Source organism: Stegostoma tigrinum, chromosome 19 (assembly GCF_030684315.1).
Source record: "Stegostoma tigrinum isolate sSteTig4 chromosome 19, sSteTig4.hap1, whole genome shotgun sequence".
In the NCBI taxonomy this organism is placed as follows: domain Eukaryota; kingdom Metazoa; phylum Chordata; class Chondrichthyes; order Orectolobiformes; family Stegostomatidae; genus Stegostoma; species Stegostoma tigrinum.
In genome coordinates this window covers 25372153-25396094 of record NC_081372.1, presented here as the reverse complement: position 1 = coordinate 25396094, position 23942 = coordinate 25372153, and the positions used below count along the sequence as shown (strand labels likewise).

Genomic DNA, 23942 nt, shown 5'->3' with positions numbered 1-23942 from the left:
ACATGGCATTGCAGGTCCCAGAAAAGTGGGTCTCTGGTTCGGAAAAATAAATCAGAAATAGCTGGAAATACATAGCTTATTATTGATTATCTCTGTATCTACTGTAACTGTTTAACATCAGGGCATAAATGAGACTGTTGGTTTCTGTTTGGTTTCCAAAAAACGAACAGCCTTTTTATAAGATGGCTATTTTTCAAGTCATAGCAACGAATTTGCTGCTGAGCAGTAGTTAATTTCCTTCAAAGTGATCTGAAAATATGATAATAACTGGTATATTTGTTTAAGCATCAAAATCTAGTAATTTGTAAGTAAATTGTGAAAACTAATCCACAAATATACCATTTATGTTGACAAAAATATATCTAGATTTGGTAAATTATAATGGCTCATCTGAAAGTGCCTCAATAGATTATACCCTGAGCAAACATTGTCAGGTGCTCTAGTCAAAAATGTTGGCATCTATTGGTGTTTTGATAATTCTTAATCAAAGTAAATGTTCAGTGATTACATTTTAATATAGAGTATGAAAAGAAACTGGAATAAGTCAATGAGATAATGGGAACTGCAGATGCTGGAGATTCCAAGATAATAAAATGTGAGGCTGGATGAATACCCAGTTTTGGGTCTGAGTTCATTTGAAAGAAAATTCTTTGGGATGCATGGCTGCCAAGGCTAGCATTAATTACCCATCCTAAATATTTTTCAACTGTGTAGCTTACAATCTCATTTGAGTCAACTACATTACCAGACCACTTTAAGGACATTGTAAACACTCATCTGGTTCACAACAATCAAGGATATCATTATTGATGAATAAGTTCAATTCCAGATTTTAAATATGGTATTTAAGTTACACATGCTGCAATGGTGGGAGTTGAACCCATGTACCTAGAGTATTCATTTCTAGAATACTAATCCAGTGGCATTATCACTACGCTACCATTTTCCCCTACCCAAAGCTGATGGACTGGGAGCAATCCAAAATTTGGCCTCAAGCCTCAATTTCGTCTGGGCTAATGACTGAAATCTATTATTGTAGCTTTGGTATTTCTTCCCAACACTTCTGTATATATTCCATAAAATACTTGTTAAAACCTACTTCTCTGGCCAACAGCTTTGTGAATCTCTGTGCCAGATTTTATGGCCACAAAGAAGCCCATACCTTCCTGCTGATCCTGTAATATACCAGGTGCATAGTTTGACACCAAAATCAGACTGCAGTGGTTCAAAAGGCAGCTGATCGTCACCTTCTTGGGGCAACCAGGGATGGACAGGCCCAGTCAGCAACACCCACATCCTACAAGTGAATAAAAGACCATCCAGCATATTTAAATACTAAACCTAGTGGCCCAATTAATAAGCTACCCATGCTAAAACAGGGTTGACATGGACAGGATTGGGGGGTAGCATTTTTAATGGTCTACACGAGGAAAGGTCAGACAGAAAAAGGCTGCACACAATTCAGGGTGCTCTCTGCCAACCCTCGCTACTTCTTTCTGCACTTCCTGTTGACAGAATCCAGCCCACAACGCAGCTCCCTAAGCTCTAGAATCCCTACCTGCCCTGATATGTTCGAACTTACCTTTCCCTGGCGGCCATAGTGAACTTCTGGCTCCTTCCTGTGGTCTTAGCAGTATGTGTTACTGAGCCCTGGCTTGTTGGAAAAGAATGCAACCTAATCAGATCAAGAAGTGAGAACTAATGGCAGGAATTCCAAATACTTTTAAGCAGTTAACCCAGCAGCAAGGTTATGGCTGCAGGCAGGCTTTCTTGGCATGAGTCAGCTTCTGTGGGGTTGAACAATCAGCCCTCACGTCCCTTAAAATTCAGTGTCAAAATAAAATCCATTGTTATGTTGATAGTCTACCTATTGTATCTTAAGTTGTTTTCCTTCCTTGAAAATATAAACTTATATAAATGCAAAATGTTATTGCTGGGTGTGAAATATTCAGGCTGATTATGTAGAACAGACATCATGATTGGGCAAATAACAGTCTATGACACAGCAGTTTTGATACACTGAGTAATCTTTGTAATTCCACATTTATTTCAGTAAAAGAAGTACTTTTGGCATGGTTTCAATGGCAACTTTTAATGCTGTTTGATTCTTGATCTGCAGGATCTTTGGCTTCCCAGTACATTACACAGATGTGTCAAATATGGGACGAGGAGCCCGACAAAAACTTCTTGGGAGGTCATGGAGTGTGCCTGTCATTCGCCATCTATTTGCACCACTGAAGGATTATTTTGCCTGTGAATGATACAGTACAGTATGATACCTTTCAGGAAATATAAAGGTGCTTTTACAAAGAATGAGCAATCATAAAACAAATTCAGACTAGTTTTAACATATTAGTATACTGTGATGCAAGAAATTTGAAAGGCATTATTGTGAAGGTTGCATGCTGTACAGTTATGATACTGTGGCCATTATGCACAGTCACAACTCAGGACAGGGTAGGTATCAAACACACCTATCACAGTTGTTTTAGCTTTTGTAATCTCATCTTTTATACAAAGAAAAGACAGAATTCCTACTTTTAGCTGTGGTTTTATTACTGTAGTGTGAAGATTATACTTCACAGTTTTCTAGTGTACTTTGTAGTCACTCATTTTATGGGATTTTAAGGGCTTTGAAGTCTTAATGGTGCTATTGTCTACCTTTTAGATTTTCAACTTACTTCCTAAAACCTAAAATAGTATTTTATTGTTATATAATACATAACTGTAGCTGGATTTTGGTAGATGAATAGTAAATCATGAAACGATTGTCTTAAAAATAAATATAGTGTAGTTAAAAACCATTTTTCAAAAATGTTGAAGTTGATGTTCTCTTTAAACAGTATTTTAGTATATAGTTACTTACATTTCAGACAAGTGTATTTTCTTTCTGTAACCTTTTTATGTACGTAGTCAGTGAATAATCATGATATAATGTTTAATTTTTTAATGTTTGTACTTTAGCAAGTTCTGCAAATGTGTAAATGAGCAAAAAAATATAAAGATGGAAAACTGTATAAGTTTAAATCAAAGCAGTTGAAATATGGAGGATGTCCAAAGCTATGGTGAAACTTCTTATCACAGCTATTCTTACTCAGTCAAACTTACATTCTGAGAGACAGTTCATATGTTTTGTTGGTAATGTGATGCTCTTCTTCCTGCTCCATATGTATCTTTAAAAATGTTTGGAGCTATAAAAGGACTGATCATACTAAGATTGCAGTAATGTCATGCTTAAGCATGCTTTTTAAATTCAATGACAGCAAGTAAAATACAATGTTACATTTTATATTTTCAACTCAATACCTTATCTATTGTTTTACTGTGTATGATCAGAATTGTCCAAGGGACTTGCTCTCTTGCCTCAAACAAAACTGTTATTAAGACATCTCGTAAGATTTCTAGTCTGCAGTTTCTTTCTTTGTCTGGTTGAGAAGCATCACCGCTTTGCTCCAAACTTCCTACCAACAATATGCCAAAGTAAATAACTCACAATGTGAGGTAACACAGCTGGTAATGTGAATCTTGTCATTCTAATTCAGCACAACCATATATTATTGAATTGCAAAGGCAAGCCAATTTAGTATCTTCTTCAGCAATATAACATTGGTCTTTTACTGACTTCAACTGGGCCATTTGTTCTGGATTATTTTCCTTCTTTCTATGCATTTCTCGTGACATTTTGTGCTTTACATAGTGAGATGTGAGTGTTGGAAACTGGATCATTTTTCAATTTAGGAACCCAGGACCAATGTGGAGCATTTCCAAGTTAGTCACAGATTTAAGGCTTTCTTTGGTTAAATCCAGAAGATCCATTTCCCTGGAAAACATCTCTCTTATTCCCAACAATCAGTATTAATGTCAACATTAAAACACACTTCTGCTATCACCAGTGTAAAATTGTCACTTCTCAATCTCTATTTGTAAGGTTTCAAAATCTAATACCAATTTAATACCTAAGCATGAGAGACTTGGTGCTGTGGATTCTAATATCATCACAAAATGCTGTATTCATAGATTTTGAAAGAAAAATCAGCCACTTTGTTTTGTATGATGATTTTGACTGGGATTAAACTTTGGATGTAAAATTGTCAAATTTAACATTAGCTAAGTGAGTAGTACAAATATTTAACATGTAATTTAAACCAGATTATAATTGTTCCATTAAATTTTACAGTTCACTTTTACAAACATTAAAACTGCCACAACATTTAGTAAATGAAAATCCCTCTTATTAAATGACAATCTGTGTTTAATACAAATAATTATTATGCGCACATTCTCCCTACTGTATTTATTACAATTGGTGAGAAAAATAACTGACCTCTCTAAAGAATTACAATAAAAAGTATGTTCTGTTCTCATTACAGTTACAAAAATAGGTGCTGAAAGAAGTCTATAGCTCCCTGAAAATTCTACTGAATTTATCCTGGGAGAAACTTAGCCATGCAGACTTGCAGATCCCCAATTACATCCTTCGTATTGAATTAGTTTTCCTGACTACAATACAGTGACTCATGCATATGTTGCAAGTTGAACAAGGGCAGGATCAGGTTCAACTTTGATCCCCACCTCAATGCATGGCAATTTAGCCTGCCAGTATTCATTGCTGAGCCTTACTTTGACAAGGTACTATAGAATCATACCTCAGAGAAATCAATAATAAATATAAGACAGGGAGACCATTAGCAAATGTAAAATAAACAAATTTTTTAAAAATCAGTGTGGACACTGCTGGTTCTGTTAACTTTGAAGACTGGATTTTAACCTTTTAGATCAATCACATAAAATGATTTCTTCTCTAGAATATGATTACATTTGTGTTAGCAAAAGGTACATACAGGGATTTGTCTTGAACAGCATCCATTGAGGTTTTCTTTCTTCCCATTAGCAAACCTTTGCAGCAACCAAAACAAAATGGAGCTAAGAACAGCTAATTTATGGTGTCAGTGATAAGCAGCAAGGATAACTACAAATAAGATCATAGCCTGGCCTGAACTATGTTCAAATAACAGTATTGAGTTAGTTTTTAGTAGCTGATATGTTATAGTTAGGCACAAGATTCCAGGATTAAGGAGAATAAAGTCAGCCAGAGTTCTGTTCTTGACTTGTTTTGGCAAAACACATATATATGAGTAACAACAGGACTCAGATTAGCTGTGAAGGAAAATAGTTCTCTGACTATTTAGGTTAATTTTAAACAGCAATATCTTAACTCCACTGAGATAATATGGTTATTTAAATTCAAGTACTACTTTTTAGTGGAATTCAGTTTAAACTGAATATTCTATATTTTTAAAATGTATTCTTGGTAAGGATCATTTAAATTCTTTAAATTCCACTTAAAAGTATTGATATAATGTTCAAGGAATTGTTGAGATGGTGTGAATCGATCTTGTGTGTTAATTTCTTGATAATTTTGACTACCCTGTTCCAGAGATTAAAGGCCATGAATAGTATTTGTAATCTGCAAAGCACATCTTAATATTGTATCTACAATGCACAGATAACTAAATGAAACCTGTACTAATGGCCTATAAGACTAGTAACGTTTATTTTCTAACCGCATCTTACTAGACAGTTTATAATTCTTTCAGCAAGGTCTTTATCTTATTCAGAAGCCCACATTTTAAATCTTTATTGTTTTTCCTTTTTATGGAATTAATAACATCAATCACAAAGTTGATAATCAGGTTAGGTAAAATTAAACACAAAGCATTGGCCTGTGAAGAACCATCACCACTAAACTACAGCTCAATTCTGAATACTATTTTGAGTTCCCTCTTTGTGGAGTCTAGAAGCACTATTGCATTGTGACAAACACTTGAATACTTCCATTACATTTTTAGTGATTCTAATTAGCATTTATAAAAAAAATTTAGATGGAAAAAGTGACAGTTAAAGAGATGTAGAAATACTGTGACTGTATGTTTTAAAGCAGTCCACTGTAGTTTTCTTAATATTGATGAAAAATAAGATTATCTGTTCTTGGCAACTCCTAAGCTGACAATGTGTGCATTTTAAACCGTAAACTACACAAAAATATCAGTGGAACTAATTCCACTGTACTTGAACTCATCTCTCCATTCTTCGTTGATTTAAAGTCAACACTGTTTACAACATATAAAATGTATAATATGGTGCAGCTACTGTACATGGAATCATTTGTTTCGTAGTTTGTTTCAAAATGAGCCATCCTACAAAAAAACTGTAGTGATGACCCAATGAAAACACTTCAAAATTGTGATTACTTTATGTAAAAATCATAATGGTTTTTGTTTTAAACGTATACAAAATGTTTCCATTGTGAAAATGTGACAGTATGAAAATTTTGTTTTGGCATGCATCCCTATCATTTTTAATATATGATAAAAAGGATTTAACTGTATCCCCTGTATGTGAGACTAAGAGGTACAAATTGTAGCACTGCTTGTCTGTTTACAATAAATAATTTTCCTCCCATTGTTATGTCTCCTTTTAACATTAAGTTGTTTGAAATGGTTAACATTTGAAAAGGCAAAAGCACACAAATTGCTGCAACATATTCTATGACTTATTCTTGGGACGATGGGCTTATCTTATGAAGAAAGATAGAACAGATTAATTGTTCATTATATGAATATATTCATAAAATGAAAAATGAAGGAGCTGTTGTGGTGCAGTGGTAGTATTCCTACTTTTGACCCAGAAAGCTCAATTTCAAGTCCCACCTGCCCCAGAGCTGTGTCAGAACATCTCTAAACAGATTGAAGGAAAAACACTGGAGAAGAATGAGATGGGATATAATTGAAATATCAGATCTTTAGGGGTCTGGGTGGAATTTTGGGAGGATGTTTTTTCTTATGAGGGATGCTAAGAACAAGGGACACCATTTAGGAATAAAATGTCTATTTTTCAAGACAGATTAATTTTTTTTTGGAAACGATCCTTCATGAACTTCCTTGATCTGATTCCTGTAATATTAATTTAGATAATCGCAAAACCTATGCCTTTTGATTGCAATGCATTCAGTGTGCCAACTTTATGCTGCCTGCTCATTTTGATGGTTTCTGCCTACATAATCCAGTTTGGGACTTCTGACTTCAGTATCATTCTATACACTGTGAAAATAATTTCAACACTTAATTCAGCTTTTCATATCCCTCCCCAAATCCTCTCTTATACTATAGGTTGATCAATGTCTTTCACTTTCATTTTAGACGCAGAGAATATGGAAAATCCTCAGCCTAGGGATGATGCAGTGCTACTTGATTTGATTGTCTTAATTGGCAGATGCAGGCAAAATGCAAATTTTAGATGCTTGAGTAGGAGATGACTGTGCATGGTGATGCACTGGGCACAAACACAGTTGAAACCAAGACCAGGTTGGGATATCACGCCTCTTATTTCCTCAGAAGGCAGTCAAACTTTGCCTCTATTTGTGAAGGTAGAGATACAAACTTTAGATCAATGAAGACGGCTGAAAATACCAGGAGCAGCGGCAGACAGTTTGGGTGCTTGCGTATAATGGAGTTCAGTTCCAGTCTAGTGCAAGGGTTTGCATGAGCATAGCCTGACTGGTTATGCCCCTCAATATCACAGTGTTCCTCAGGACCCTTTCTACTTTACTCTGAAAGAATCCAGAACAGCATAGGTGGTGTCCTGTAATTACTAATAACTTTATCTCATGTATGGCTTCCAGAATATTACACTATTATTTTGCTGGAACCGAGCTTTGGCTTGGTGGACAGGGCCTGCTGTCTGCCTCTAAACTGGCAGCTTTTGATTTAGTGAATGGCCTTTCTAGCAGCATACAGCTCGTGTCACTCCATATAGCCCACAGCCGCCATACCTCAACATTCCTTAGTGAAGGCTTAGCAGCAATCCACTCCTCAAACTAGAGGGACTGGGATAGCACCTTGTGATAGCTAAAACTAACAAAGGAGAACAAGAACATTTAATTTGTGGGTTTTTATGTCTTCAAATTTCATTATGTCAATTTTACAACAAGCATTCAACTTACTTCTTGTTGGCATGTGATAGAAGGTGGCTGTAGTCAACTGTCATTACAGTGAATGGTGAACCAATAATTCAATGGAATGATTTGCCGTTGTGGAGTCCAGGAAAGTAGTGTTTGCTCATTTGCTCATTCTGAGTTTCTAATCATTCTCTTTGACTTGCTTCTCCATTTCTACCTCAAAATATTGCTCCCTTTGCAGGGCATTATTGCGGAAAAGTCACCATATCACAATACATCTGGTTGGACCTCTTGGAGATATACTAAACGAGTCTTTCTGATCCGTTCCAAGCAGCAGCAACTGCTTTTGAAGGTCAACAGCAGTGCTTCCTCAGCTATTTTCCACTGTGACCCCACTTCAACAGCTGAAAATTAATATGATCCAAGAAAGCACCAAAAATAAACAGCAACAAAGCAGCACATTAACAATTATATGTTGAATATGTTATGTTTAATTATACATTGATATGTAATAATAATTGTATAAATACAAATAGAAATATTATATTATGAATTAGAAGACTTCACTGTGGCTGGGTGAAAATCAGGGATCTCCCTCCCAAACAAACTGACTGCAGCTGTTGAGGAAGTCAGCTCATCACCACCTTTTCACGGACAATTGAGGATGAACAATTAATGCTGGGCCAGCTGTCAATCTCCTGTCCCATGAAAAGCCCCTCTTCCCAACCTTTGTTTACTCCCTATTCTCTCAGTTTCTGTTTCCTTTCCACCCACGTTGGTTTCTGTGAATCTGTGTTGCTATCGAGGAATAAGCAACCTGTACATGAGGCAGACAAAAGAAATACTGTAAAATTTGAAGCCAGTACTCATGTTATTCCAATCATTTGGTTCATCTCCAGCACTACTTGTTTTTTAAAATTTTTTGAAATTATCTCCCTGCCTCATGTAATCGGATTATAGGTCATTCCCTTCGCTAGTTATTCAGCTGTTGACACTTTACTCACATCATCTGATACTTTTGATCACCTGCAGAGGCTTGTTATTCAACACTTCACTCACACCATTTGGATAATCTTTTGATCTCTCTGCCTATAAATTCTGTATCTATGTGCTTCCCTCTCACTTCACCTGACTAAGGGGCAATGCTGTGAAAGCTTGTGATTTCAAGTAAATCTGTTAGACAAAACCTAGTACCGTGTCACTTCTGACTTTGTTCCTCCTCCCACTACCCCAACACTACCGCCTCCCACTACTGCAGCCCCCCCCCCCAACAACCCAATCCAACACCAGCACCTCCACAAGTTAGATGGAAGCGAAGATGAAGAAAATCAGCGCTGCGTAAATGTACCATGACTAATGTCAAGAAAAAAGGCACAAACATATGTGGTACATTCAAGGAATAGAATTCAGTCCTTTTCATAAATAATCTACAACTTCATGCAACACTTTTTTTCATTCGTAGGATGTTGCTGGGCCAGCATTTATTGTTCTGTCAGTAGGCCCACAATGCTGTAACAGAGAAGATAGAAGCAGAGGAGGCCATTCTTCATGATGATGGCTGATTGTCCAACTCAATAGCCTAATCCTGCTTTCTACCCATAACCTTTGAACCCATTTGCCGCAAGTGTTATACCTAGTCGCCTCTTGAATACATTCAATATTTTGGCATCAACTACTTCCTGTGGTAATGAATTCCACAGGGTCACCACTCTTTGGGTGAAGAAATGTCTCCTCATCTCTATCTTAAGTTGTCTATCCCGAATCCTCATATTGTGACACCTCGTTCTGGACACACCCACCATTGGGAACATCCTCCCTGCATCTACCCTGTCCAGTCCTGTTAGAATTTTATAAGTGTCAATGAGATTCCCCCATTCATTCATTTGAACTCGAGCAAAAACAATCCCAACGTAGTTAATCTCTCCTCATACATCAAACATGCTAGCCCTAGAATCAGTCTGGTAAACCTTCACTGCAGTCCCTCAAGAGCGAGAGCATCCTTCCTCGGAAAACAAGACCAAAACTGCACACAATATTCTAGGTGTGCCCTCACCAAGACCTTGTATAACTGCAACAACATATCCTTGCTCCTGTACTCAAACCTCTCACAATGAAGACCAACATATCTTTTGCCTTCTTTACTGCCTGCCACACCTGCATGCTTACCTTAAGCAACTGATGCACAAGAACGCCCAGGTCCCACTGCACACACCCCTCTCCCGATTTACAGGCATTCAGGTAGTAATCTGCCTTCTTGTTTTTGCTTCCGATGTAAATAACCTCACATTTATCCAAACTATACTGCATGTGCCACTGATTTGCCCACTCACCCAATCTGTTGAGATCATGCTAAAGGATCTCTGCATCCTCATACAGTTCACCCTCCCACCTTCAGAAGGGACTGTCAGGAATTTGACACAGAAGGAACGGTTATAGATATACAGGTCAGGATAGTGAGTGGTGGTGGTGATATTCTCATGTTCTTGTTGCTCTTGTTTTTCGAGATGGTAATGGCTGTGCATTTGAAATATCTAAGTAGCCTTGGTGAATTTCTGCAGTGCATCAGTAGACACTGCTGCTATTGACAGTCAGTTGTGGAGAGACTGAATGTTTGAGGATTTGGTCCCAATCCAGCAGAATACTTGGTCCTGCGTGTTGTCAAGCTTCTGAAATATTGTTGGAGCTTCCCAATGCCAGGCAAGTACAGAATATTCCATCATGCTTCTGACTTGTACCTTTTTGACAAATGTATAGGCTTTGGAAGTCAGGGGGTGAGTTACTCACTGCAAGTCTCGTAGTCTCTAACCTGTTCTTGTTGCCACAATTTATATGGCTGATCCATTTCAGATTCTGGTCAATGGATGGTGACAGTGGGGATTAGCAATGGTAATGTCATTGAATATCAAGAGGTAATGTCTTGTTGAAGGTGGTCATTACCTGACATTTATGGGTGCAAACTGCCAGTCCAAACCTGGATATTGTCCATGATTTTTGGACATTTGGACATGGATTGCTTCAATATCAGAGGTGTAATGACGGATGCTGAAATTGCACAATCATCAGTGAACTTCTGACCTTGTGATTGACAGAGGGTATGCATTCAGTGATGTCCTTGGTAAGTTGAAAGTCTGTAATTCTAGAAAATCCCAGAGTTCTTTTGGTTTGTTTAGCTGCATCTGTTAGAAATGTGACCTTTCTATAGAATGCTGCACAGTAAATTGATCCTTGTGACCTGACACAGAAATAGTGCTGTACGTCCTACAAGTCAGTTATCCTCAAGTTTTGAAAACAGTAACAGACTAATGCCAAAATGGCCAACAAGTTCATTTTTAGCTTTAACTAAGACAAATAAGAAACTTTTTCTGACAATCCATTTAAATATTGTTGATGCTGAATTTTGACACCAGGAATTATTGGGTAAGGTACAGAAAATACGTGAGAACATACTACTTAGAAGCAAGATAAGGCATTTCCGACACTCAATAATGCTTCACAATTTGATCAGATCGTGGATGAACAGATTTTGGTGGCAATTCCATTTTTCCAGTAGCCCCAATATCCTTTAACTTCTTGTTTGTTTTAAATCCAACTTTCATTCAAGTCTCTCTAACAAGGGCAATCAGGCTTTCAACATCCTCTCTCATAACTTCCCCTCTCCTAAATCTTTCAATAAAATCACCTCTAATTCTTCTCGTCAACAATGGAGTCAAGCCAATCTGTCCAATCTTTCTTCACAAAATAACCCCATAATCCAAGGAATCAGTCACATAAACCTTCTCTCAACTGATTCTAATGAAATGATGCCCTTTCTTAAATAAGGAGACCAAAAATGTAACAGCATTCCAGAAGTAGTCTCACTCATATTCTGTACAAGAGTAGCAAAACATTTCTATCCCTATATTCCATTTTCCTTGCATTACATGACAACATTCCATTTCCCTTCCTAATCACTCACTGTCCCTGCAGCCTAACCTTTTGTGTTTCACGTACAGGGATAAGCAGATCCCTTTAAATTTCAGGGTTCCATGATGTCTCTCAGTGTGAGTGATATGTACTTTTCTATTCTTTCTGCCAAAGTGGACAAGTTCAGTTGTTCCCAAATTATATTCAATGTGCCAAATCTAGGTCACACACTTAATTGATTTATAGTTCTTAGCAGTTTTATGGGCTCTCCAAATCTTATTACATCTATCTATATTACATTCACAGAATTCCTAGAGCGTGGAAACAGGCCATTCGGGTCAATGAGTCCACACCGACCCTTCGAAGACCATCACCCCACCCACCCTATCCCTGTAATGCTGCATTTCCCATAGTTAACGCACTTAATTTATACCTCCCTGAACACTATGGGTAATTTAGCATGTCCAATCCACCTAGTCTGCATATCTTTGGACTGTGGACGGAAACACACACAGACGTGGGGAGAAGATGCAAACTCTGCTTTCCTATGTATTTTTGTGTTATTGATAAGTTTAGCAACTACACTTGGTGCCTCAGTGGTTAGCGCTGCTGCCTCACAGCATCAGGGGTGCAGATTTGATTCCAGCCTCGGGTGACTGTCTGTGTGGAGTTTGCACATTTTCCCTGTGTCTGCATAGGTTTCCCTTGGGTGCTCCAGTCTCCTCCCATTGTCCAAATACTTGGAGACTAAATTGGATTAGCCATGGGGATGGTTCCTCGACGACTTTTGGGAGAGATAGTATGGACTCTATGGGCTGAAAGGCCTGTTTCGATAGTGTGGAGAATCAGTCTTTTCGTCCATGTCATTGATATAGATTATAAGTAGTTGATCCCAATAGCCCTCCATTTGAAACACTGCCACCTGAAAATTACCCATTTTTGCCTTATCTACCTTGTCCGGACCCAGATCCTGACAACCCTTCAACCGGTTACAATTCTTCCTTGTTTTTAGCTCAGATTCCAGCCACTGCTCCTATAAATTAAAAAAAATCTGCCCTCGCCTCCTTAAATTTACTCAATATCCACCGCACGATTCACGACCCTCTGAAAGAAGCCGGTGGTGGAGTGAGAAACGCCCTGTCACTAAAATTAAAACCCTCACCTGACAGGAGGCATCAGGATATGAAATAACCACCTGAACAACCGACGGTTGACGCCCGGCGTCGACTAGTGATTGCGTGACGTGGTGACGCCAACTCGTGAGCCGCTTGCGTCGACCGGTCAGCCGCTGCGCGCTGGACGGGTTTGAATTAGCGGCTTTCACGTTCGCAGGGGAGTCCGAGCGTCGGATCCGATCGGTGAGGTAAAAAAAAAGGAAGACAGCGAGGGAGGACGGAGAGACAGCGACCTTAAGGCGCGGCCGGTGAGTGAAAAATCTCCCAATCCTCCAGTTATTATTGCCTCGCCGCTCACTAGTTTCCTTGCAAACATATTTTTGAAAATGTTGGAACTAAGCCGGGTAAGAGCGATCCGCCTACTTTGACGGCGGAGTACATTGGCGATGGACTGAAATGGGGTTTTTTTTAATGGGTTGGGTTTTTCCTGCGTCGGGTGTATTCGTTGATCTTGTCAGTAAATGAGATTGTCGGGCCTTTTCTTTTGTCTTTTAACCTGTTTTTCCCCTCACATGGGAACAAAATCCGCCGGATCCTTTTGATAACTCTCGAAAACTAATTTCTTTAGTAAATACGATTTCTCATTTTAGGATTTTGTTCACGTTGGAGTTTTATAGCTTTAGGTTTTAAGATGGTGCTCATGTTATAAGGACGCTTCAAATACCTCCCTTCCCCCACCTAGGTGCTACACATGTATTTCGTTTAATTTGTTTAGTTTACTCTGGGCGATGCCGAGTCTCAGTTTTGTTCACTACTTTTTTTCCTCCGCTTCCTTTTTGTTTCGTGTGTGTGTGTGTGTGTGTGGTTATCTGTCAAATAGGGCGCTGGTACTTTACAGACGGATGGTTCCGTTTGCTCAATACTGTCCTCGCCGTGCCCTGTCCCGCCCCGCCTGCGCCTCAGGCACCACCCTATTGGCTGGCAGCCACAGTCTGGGCCAGAGGTACCTCGGGTTCTATTGGCTGTCCGGAGCGTCGATCCTCGCCTGATCCCTCCCTCTCCCTCCCGGTCCGCTCGCGTCTCCGCAGGGGGAAGGGACTCCCAATGTAAGAGAGCAGTCAGGATGCACATGGCTAACATGGCGGTGGTGTGAGGTTTTTTTGTTTTTTATTTGTTTGTATTTCATAAACTAGCTTTTTATTTTTAGAAAAAATATTGCGTTTTCTTTCGTTTGACTCCTGCGGAATATGTGGAATAACGTGCTGAGCTCCTCATTGTCCGCAAGTGCCTTCCTTGCAACCTGCGGTTGAAGCTGTGTTTAAATTGCGTTGTTACTCAGTCCTGTTAAGAAATACAAATTTGGAAATTCAGCACCAGATATTTAAATACCAAATGTGTTTAAGTTCTGAAAAGGGAACCATTAAAGCATGAATTTAATTCACTTTTTTTAACCATCAAGATTGAAGAGCAAACGCTGTCTGTTTGATAGCTGAAAAAGTGCAAGGTAAATTTTGGAGGAATAGTATTCGACAATTGTGACTTTTTAAATTTGTTAATACTGCGTAAACAAATAACCATTTTTACATCACGTGGGTATTAAGCTGCTTCAATTCTGGAATCCCCGTTATAGGAGGAATATGACTGCACCTTTTCTAGTGCAGAGATTATCTATCCAAACGTTATTTGGGCTGGAATGTTTTTCCGGCAGAACAGACGGGTGTGGATCAGTGAGAAATGACATGATTTGAGGTGTGTAAAATTGAGTGTCATAGAACGGGTAGGCAGGAACTTATCCCCGTCTTGGAAGGATCAGTGCTAAGGAGCCGGAAGTTTAGAGCAGATGCGAAGAAAAATATTTTCACCCAGACGGTCGTGAAAGTCTGGAAATCATTGCTTGTAACATTGGGGCAGAAACCTGAAGATTTATGAAGTATTTAGATGTGCAGTTGCAATTCCTAAGTATAAAAGGTATACAGAATGGATTAGAATAGTGAGTCAGTTTTCCAAAGAAGGGCCTCGACCCAAAATGTCAGCTTTCTTGCCCCTCTGATGCTGTTTGGCCTGCTGTGTTCATCCAGCTTGTTATCTTAGAATAGTTAGATGCTTATTTTTGACTAGCACAGAGCCTTTGCGCTGAAGGACCATTTTCAATGCTGCAGACCTTTGATTCTGATATTAATTTGCATTAGATTTGTATTTAACGATACCTTTCAAGTTGAAATAACAACTTGCATTTCCTGATACATTTTTGGGAATTCTTTTCATCTGTTAATACTGCCTTTTAATTGACCTCCAATTTACAGAAACGTTCAGGATAAATTTCCATAAAATAGAGGAGATGATGGCCTAATGGCCTTATTGTTAGACCAGTCTTCCAAAAACTCAGATAATGTTCTGGGGACCCAGGTTCATATCCCACATTGGCAGATGGCAGAATTTGAATTCATTTTTAAAAATCTGAAATTATGAATCTGATAACCATGAAGCCATTGTCGATCGTTGGGAAAACCCACTGGTTCACTAATGCCTTTTAGGAAAGGAAACTGCCATCCTTAACTGGTCTGGACTACATGATTCCAGACCCACAGCAATGTTGAGTTAACTGCTCTCTGGGATGGACAGATAGTACTAATGTGGCCAGCAGCGCCCTCGTCCCGAGAATGAATCAAATAAAATGCAAAACTTTTTTTAGAAATAAATTTGAAATATGGCTTAAATAATTTTCTGTTGCATTGCTGGGTGTTCTTGTGTTTAAATCATAATACCAGAATAATGCATTTTAGATGGTGGCCAGTGCTGCTTAGTTATGTTTAGGTAATCTGTTTAGTCCATTCCTTGTTAGAGATTGCCTGAATATTTGCATTATTGATGCTGGCCATCACTGAGTTCCTTTGAACCCCCGTATGATTGCCATCTAGCCAGTTACTTTCTTCATGCAGATCACATTGGAGCTATACTGTACCCAGCACTCCATACTGATGCCAGTATTACCCCCCTATTTAGGACCATCTTGGAAAATACACCACTACAAACTTAATGGCCACCAACAACATTCTGTAGTTGTGCCCAATTTTAAGAGCTTAAAAATTATTTTGTGTAGTGAATTGCTACAACTTGCAGTGGACTACCAAAAAGGATAGTAAGAACAGATTCAGTCGTAATTTCAAAGCAGATTGAATGGAATATGTTTGTAGGGGTGCGGGGGTGCATAGAGAAGGACACAATAAATGACCTCCCTTAAGGCTGTATGTTTGTAATGGTGCGTTATTCCTCCAAATTCCCTGCAGCCTTTGACCCAGTTGAACACTATCTTCCTCCAAGCTGCTTTCTCCATTGTTTGTAATAGTTCTTTTTTCTTGCTTAGTTTCTTTGTTATTAATCTAGTTAAAGTCAGAACATCTCTAGCAATGAGTTATTTACCCGCCATTGTCTTTGGAGTTCCTAAAGGATCTGTGCTGAATCTTCTCCATCATTGTGTTAGTGTCTGTGTACGTAGATGGCACTAAACTCCACATCCTCGCTTCCTAACTGCCTTTAAGTGGCTAATTTAATGTGCAATCTAGGATGGAGTGAGTGTTTCAACTAGGTGGAGACAAACAGTGAATGCATAGCCCAAGAAGCATTTTTTCTATTCTGTCAGCATTCATGCCATTTCTGGTAACTCTTCTCCAGTTTCTTGAGTGCCACTAACTAGTTGAATTTCTGTATGTTCAGAGTGTTGATTATTTCTTTGCTCTGTTCATATTATCTCACTCTTCAACCAGACCTTCCACTTCTTGTATTTTGAATTGTTCTTGCATCTAGTGTGACAAACAACTAATACTTGCTGATAAACCACCTGATTCTGACAGCAGATTCTGAGCCAGTTGGTTGCACCTACTGTCTATCTGATCAATAGTGTCTAATCCCTACTTCTTTTGTGTTCAATGATATTAATAATTGCCTTTATTCAGTTTTAAATTCTGCTCTGTACTGCAGGTCATCTTTGTGCTGGAATGGTATTGCCAGGAAAATATCACACATTCCATTGTCCGTGTAATAGGGAGTTTATATATTCTGTATTCTCTTCAATGGCATATGTTCTAGATTTGGGATACCTTGACACGTTGAATTTACATTCAGCTTGTTATAATTGATATACTTATTGGTCTAAATACAAAACAATTCAAGTCAATTAGATACACTTTATAACTCCATTAAAATCTGTAACAGAACTCAAAAGGTTTGAGAATTCAATGTAAGAATGTTTTTATTCGTAATTTGTACAAGAATATTTCTCTTACCTTCATAAAATTCATTTCCGCATCAAATTTTAGTTGTTAGAAGTAAGTCTGTATTTTTTTAAAAAAAGGTTTCTGACCATAGATAAAACAAATGATTTGAGGACAATTTATGAATCGACTTTCTGAAAATGATCCTGTCATGGCTAATGGTTATATACAGATTTCAGAGGTGGTAAGATTGCCAACTTGTTCAAATAGCTATATGTCTCATGTTTGTGTTGTTGCAGTTATCAATGCTTGATGTTGGTAGTTTACAAGTGTAGCATGAAAGCTTGTAGTCTGAGGTTCAGATTGTTTCGAATGAATACATTACTTCATCCCTCATGTCCATCAATCAATTGCACTAGTCTGCAAAGAGGCAGTGCCTAATGTTTGATCATAAAATCCCTTTGGTGTGGAAACAGGCCATTTGGCCATGCTGTTCAGCTACATAACTGCCTGGTATGGCAACAGCTGTGCCCAGGATCTTAAGAAACTACAGAAGGTGTTGTGCACAGCCCAGACCATCACAAAAGTCCACCTTCCATCCATTGACCCCTATTTTATATGGCTCGCTGCGGCAGAAATGCTACCAAGATCCATCGCAGCCAGGTAATGATCTTCTGTCAGGCAGAAGATACAGAAGCTTGAACATGCATTAGCAAGTTCAAGAACCGCTTTCTGTTGGTCATTCGTTGACTAATGTATGGAGCCTCTGTCCTTAAATAATGCTGATCTTGCATATGCCCTGTGTAATGTAACCTTAATGTCTGAGTCTATTTACCATGCCTGATTTGTACATCCTTGCTTACTGTGATCTGCCTGTACTGCTTGGAAACAAAGCTTTTCACTGTACTTCTGCACACGTGGCAATAAATCAATCATTCGGCCCATCAAGTCTGCACTGACCCTCTTGAGCATTCTTAACACCACACCACACCCCCCGGCCCGGCCAAAAACCCCAACATTGTTCCCTGCAATCCTGTATCTCCCATGACTAATCTGCTTAACCTGCACATACCTGGGCACTATTGGCAATTTAGCACTGCCAACCCACCTAACCTGCACATCTTTGAACTATGGGAGGGAACACACACACATAGGGGGATACAGACTTCACACAGGCAGTCACCCAAGGGTGGAATCAAACCTGGATCCCTGGAATTGCGGCAACAGTATTAAACACCAAGGTACTGTGCCACCCAGTTACAATTGCGACCAGCACTTCCCCAAAAGTTGTATGTTACTTTCAAGATAACTTTGACTAGTTTACGTGAGCCATTACAGCATACACTATTCGCGTGTAGCACTCTGAAAGAAAATATTTTCAAATTGTGGTCCTCTGGCCTCAATTGGTTTTTGCTATGGCATCTATTGTTTGTAAAACGGTGCCTGACCTTCGTTGACATTTAATATTGAGATGAAGCAGGCTACTGTGATGAGTAGTTTAACAATACTTTTCTCATGTTGTAATCGTTTTGGAATCTTATTTTGAAATTAAAAGGGAAATTTAATGAACTGAGTTGTTGTGCTAAATTCTTTCAACTTGAAATGTTACAGGATAACATCACCAGTCTTATTATCATGCATTACCATAAATCCAGCAAATAAGTTGTGCCAAACCACACTATCTATTACCTATGTGCTCACTAATCTACATCAGGCCCTCCACAAAAATTCATTTAAAATTCTCATTATATTTGATCCATCTACAGTCTGTTTCTGAAATCCCTTACAGCATTACAGCTGTAAACTGAGAACTCGTGCCATTTGTACTCCCACCTCATGTTACGCTGATTTGCTTTATTTCAGTTTGGTGGCCGTGCCTTAAATCTCTTATTAGATCGTTCTGTCATTCGTTTCTCTTTCTGTGAAATTTAACTTCTTGAAAAAGAATTTGGTCATAGGCTCATAGAAGTTTATAGCACAGGAAGAGGCCGTTTGGTTCATTTTGTCTGCACCAGTCAACAAAGATCTAACTACACTAATCTCATTTTCCAGCTTTTGTGCCGTAGACCTAGAGGCTATGATAGTTTAAGAAAATATCTAAATGCTGCTTAAATGTTATCAGGATTTCTTGTTTAACCTCCCTTCCAGGCAGAGTTTCAGGCTTCCATCACTGAGTAAAAATTGTTTCTTCTTGATCCTCTCCTCTCTATTTGACTTCTATCTTTGTCCTTAATTTATGCTTCTGATTACTTGACCCTCTGCTTTAAAAGGTGCTGCAGTTACCCACTCGCAAGCCTTTTTTATTCTCTGCCTTGGTTCTATGTCTATTCAATCTAGGAGTCATTCCTGTGAGACTTGTAAATTCTAAAGTTAACCATATTGATGTAAGTGTTAATGCGGTAGTGCAAGATCAAGCAATCAGTGCCAATCTTATAGCAGAACCCATCATTTGCACATTTTATGCTATGTGGGATATCTGTGATGTGATTACGGCCCCAAAGTCAAGTAACAGTTTATTCCTTCCTCCCTAATTATAAATCTGTTTACATTTTAAAGCAATTACAAACAACTTGTCAAGACTCAAATATTTCTCTCCAGATATGCAAGGTTAACGTTAAAATCTGAGGCATAGCAATGTGAAAGGCCAAAATATATTATCTTGCTTGTAAAGTTGAGCACTTTGCGCTATATTAATGTAATCAGACAAACAGGGTCTACAATTTGTGAGATTTCATATAGTGGCACAGCTCATTTGGACCTTTAGACCTGCCTTGGATATTTGTACTGAACTTCAGTTCATAACTTTCATTTTGACTCATTCAATAATACATCTCAAATTTGTTTACTAGCTATGAAAGACCATAAAGCAGTACTAAGTATTGTTGAAACCTGATACTTTTCCAGTTCACCTGATTTTCAGTAATGGTTGAGTGCATAGCTGCTTAACTGTACACGTCTTTTGGAGCAATTTTAATAGCTCAGCAGTACAGATGCTGACGTGATTATGATGAGCATTTTATTATATACCTCATCCACAAGTCATTGATTTATTGCACAAGCTCTAGAAGTCCTCCTAGCTTAGAGATTTTGTTGTTCATGCTGTGTCTAAATTGTATACCAAAAATGAGCAATTGAAATGCGGGAAGAGCATCATTCAATCCTATGTGTCACAAAGGGATAGCTACCTAAGAGTTATTGACAAAGATGCTTGATTGTAAGGGATCAAACAGTAAAATTTAAAGTACGAATTCGTTTTGATCTTGATAATTTATAGTATTACAGGCCATTGTAGTGACCCGGCTACAAACTTGGTATAATTGATGTTTAAATATTTTAGGCTGTGTGAAATTGGGAAAGGATTAGCAATGTTGGTCAGTGAATCAGAGCAATGGGAAGAATGACCTCAATAAGAGGGACTCGGACAGTGGAAATGGTGTTGGGCGAACTAAGCAGGAGTCTAGCAAATCATGCACGAGGAACCATGTGATTGTAGTGGAAGATTTTAATTTTTACCAACTTGGAGAAGTGAAATAGCTCAAGGAGTAAAGACAATAGACTTCTGAAATGCATTCTGGCCAATTTGTTAGATGAATCCAAATTGGTTAAGCTGACTGTGTAAAAGTATTGCAAATAGTGACTAGTCTGAATGAACCCGACAAAAGAACCAAAGAAATGCAGATGCTAGAAATCAGAAACAAAAACAAATTGCTGGAAAAACTCTAGCTGAGGCAGCATTTGTGGAGAGAAAGCAGAGGTAACATTTTGGGTTCAGTGACTCCTCTTCAGAACTGATTGAACTTGATATTAAGGGAGGGAGGCGGTAGTAGAGACAAACATGGATTTGAGGTGAGCAATGAATTGCGCATTGAATCGGGCCAAGCTGTTAGTGAACTGTGTGAAATATTTAAAGCAGTATTTTGTTAAATACAAAACTTTACATCCTCCTTTGAAAGGTAAAAGCTGCATGTACCTTTAAAGCAATTTCGTCAACAAATGCTATGGTATTATGCTAAGAAAGGCTTATGCAATTTTAAACAATGCAAATGTGGCAGACTAAAATAATTACAGAAAGCACTAAGTGAAATGAAGGCTATACTTATGAACATACATTTGCAATGGATATCAACCCAATATTTAACTGCTTGTTTTTTATGCCTTAATTTGTTCAGAGTATGATAGATAATATGGAAATTTCAGACTTGTTAAATAAATATCGTGTTTCAGGAGAGGAAGGGATGATTTGAATTATGGTAAAGATAATTTGTTCTAAGGTAGATTAATTTCCTAGAGTGGGTAATTTACACCCAGTTGATGGAAAGATGAGGTGAAATTGCAAAGATAGCAAGAACTGCAAGTGCTAGAATCAGGGATAACAAAATATGGAGCTGGAAGACCACAGTAGTCTAGGCAGCATCAGAGGAACAGGAAAGCCGACGTCTTGGGCTGGGACCGTTCTTCAGAAATTCTGAAGAAGGGTCCCGACCCAAAACGTCAGCTTTCCTGTTCCTCTGCTGCCTAGACTACTGTGTTCCTCTGGCTCCAAACTTGTTAGTGGTGAAATTGCAAATTTTGTTCCATTATTTTAAGACCAGGGGAAGCAAATCCATTTTCAGACCTGCTTGTTGCAACAAAAGTTATTGGAATCTGTCAGCAGGGGCAGAGTAAAGAGAATTTGAACAAGTGTTAGCTGATTAGTACATTTATATGAAATTGTGATATGAATAGTATGTGTGAATAATCCAGCTGAATTTTTTTGAGAATTAACTAGTGCTTATGTATGTTAATTTTGTGGACTTCCAAAAAATATTAGCTAAGTTCCGCACAGCAGATCATTAGCAGTATGAGCATGACCTCGGAATATGTGTTGAAAATTTAACTGTGAAGTTGAAATCAAAATAAGAATATAAGAAATTTTTTGTGACTTATAGAAAATGAACAACAATATCCTCTAATGCTTACTGGGCCTCAGCTTTTCACCAGATGTGTTAATTATTTGGATGGCTAAATTAGGGCATTGTATACATAACTTGCAAATGATGCAAAAATGAGGAAGCAGCAAGCTGAGCAGATTGAAACAAGTTACAAAGGGATGAAAGCGGAACTCTTGGGAGCAGGTGGAATGTGGAGAAGTATATTTACTTCGGAACCAAGGAAGTTGCATCAGAATATTTTTCTGACAATAGGTAATTAAGAACTCTGGAGCAAAGGGATTTGGGTGCCCAACTATAGAAATCACAAAAACATAGTCTGGTACAAAAAAACTTGAATAATTTGATTTAAAATTTTCTTTTCACTTCAACATTTGGGATAGAAGGCACATTTCTATTGGATGACCTTTAGTTAGAAATTATTGAATTCTGTTGAGGTTGGTTGGCTCGCTGAGCTGGTTTGTTGTTCCGCAGATGTTTCATTATCATGCTTGGTAACATCCTCGGTGCAGCCTCTGTAGTGTCGGTATGTTTTCCTGCCTGGTTTTTAAACTCTGGAGTCGGTTGTGATGGATTGCCTCACTTCCATGTTTCCTCTGTGGTGAAATGTATATGGGATCAAGTTCAATGTAGTTATTAATAGTATGCTCCGTGGAGTGCCATGCTTCCAAGAATTCTTGTGCTTGTCTCTGTCTAGCCTGTCCCAGGATCTTGGTGTTTTACCAGTCAGTCGTGGTTCTTGTCCATGTGAATTGAGATGAGATATCTTTTTGTAGCCAGTTGGTGCTCATGTACTCTTGTTTAGTTTCCTTCCTGTTTGTCCGATGCAGTATTTCTCGCAGTCTCTGCAGGGGATTTTGTCGATGACATTGGTCCCGTCCGTGGCGGGGAGTGGGTCTTTAATTCAGGTGAGCACTTGTCGTAGGGTTGATGTGGGCTTGTGCGACACTCTGATGCCCATCGATTGTAGGAGTTTTGTGATGCGTTCTGACGTGTTCTTGATGTGGGGTTGTGTGTGTGTGTTGGGGCATGTAGAATCTTTGCTGTTTCTATAGGCATCTCCTGACCCAGTTCTTTGGATAACCATTATCCTTTGAACACTTGGCAGAGGTATTCCTCCTCCTCTTTGCTTCATCAGAGCTGCACAAAAAGACACGACCAGTACTCACGCATTTCAATCCACATGGACAAGGAGAACCATGACTTCGACTGGAACACCACTGAGATCCTGGGACAGGCTAGGTGTAGACACGCACAAGAATTCCTGGAAGCATGGCACTCCAAAGCACGCTATTAATAAACACACTGAACTTGACCCCACATACATTCCAATGTGGAGGAAACCCAGAAGTGAGGCAATCCATGGCAACGGACCCTAGAGTTTAAAAACCAGATGGGAAAACACACCAATGCTTCATCAGAGGCTGCCCTGAGGATGTTACCAAGCACAGGAATGGAATGTCGGGGGAACAAACCAGCTCGGTGAGCCAACCAACCTCAATGCCCACAAGCTGAGCCACAGATCTACTCCAATACATTATTCAATTCTTGTCACCTCAAGAAATATTTTTTGAATTTGGTGTACTGTACAGTGCAAATTTACAAAAATTATAAGTTTTATAGATATGGCTGTATTTTTCTTCATTCAAAAGATTAGCACGTGGTGCATTTGAAGTGTTTAAAATAATTTGATTCAAGTAATCACAAAAAGTTATTGCCTTTAGAGTTCAGAAAAATGAGCTGATCTTTTGATTTGAGGCAAAATTCTTATATAGCTTAACAATGGATTCAGGTAGGACCTTTCCCCTGGCTTTGAAGTTTGGAACCA

At 38.6% G+C, this 23942-nt stretch overlaps 2 protein-coding genes and 1 long non-coding RNA gene across 8 annotated transcripts in view; 2 read left to right on the top strand and 1 right to left on the bottom strand.

The window, feature by feature from the left end:
- dnmt3bb.1 (DNA (cytosine-5-)-methyltransferase 3 beta, duplicate b.1) overlaps positions 1 to 6462 on the top strand; it is a 284103-nt gene extending 277641 nt beyond the window's left edge. For all 3 annotated transcript variants that reach the window (XM_059652779.1, XM_059652780.1, XM_059652778.1), the window contains one exon: positions 2120 to 6462. In XM_059652779.1, the coding sequence (XP_059508762.1) occupies positions 2120 to 2261 (142 nt within the window). In that variant the 3' untranslated portion in view covers positions 2262 to 6462. The remainder of the gene's footprint in view (positions 1 to 2119) is intronic.
- LOC132210751 (uncharacterized) lies at positions 2010 to 13294 on the bottom strand. Its single transcript, XR_009446925.1, has 2 exons — positions 13023 to 13294; positions 2010 to 2251 (listed from the first exon to the last, which is right to left on the bottom strand). It is a non-coding gene; the product is annotated as an uncharacterized LOC132210751 (long non-coding RNA).
- Positions 13122 to 23942, top strand: part of LOC125461282 (microtubule-associated protein RP/EB family member 1-like) — a 57963-nt gene continuing 47142 nt past the window's right edge. Inside the window, exon 1 of one of the 4 annotated variants that reach the window (XM_048549855.2) lies at positions 13122 to 13283. The gene's annotated coding sequence lies outside the window, so the exon portion shown is untranslated. Of the gene's footprint in view, positions 13284 to 14095; positions 14480 to 23942 lie in introns of those variants that run through there. The other 3 variants (XM_048549851.2, XM_048549854.2, XM_048549852.2) reach the window with 3 other exon arrangements.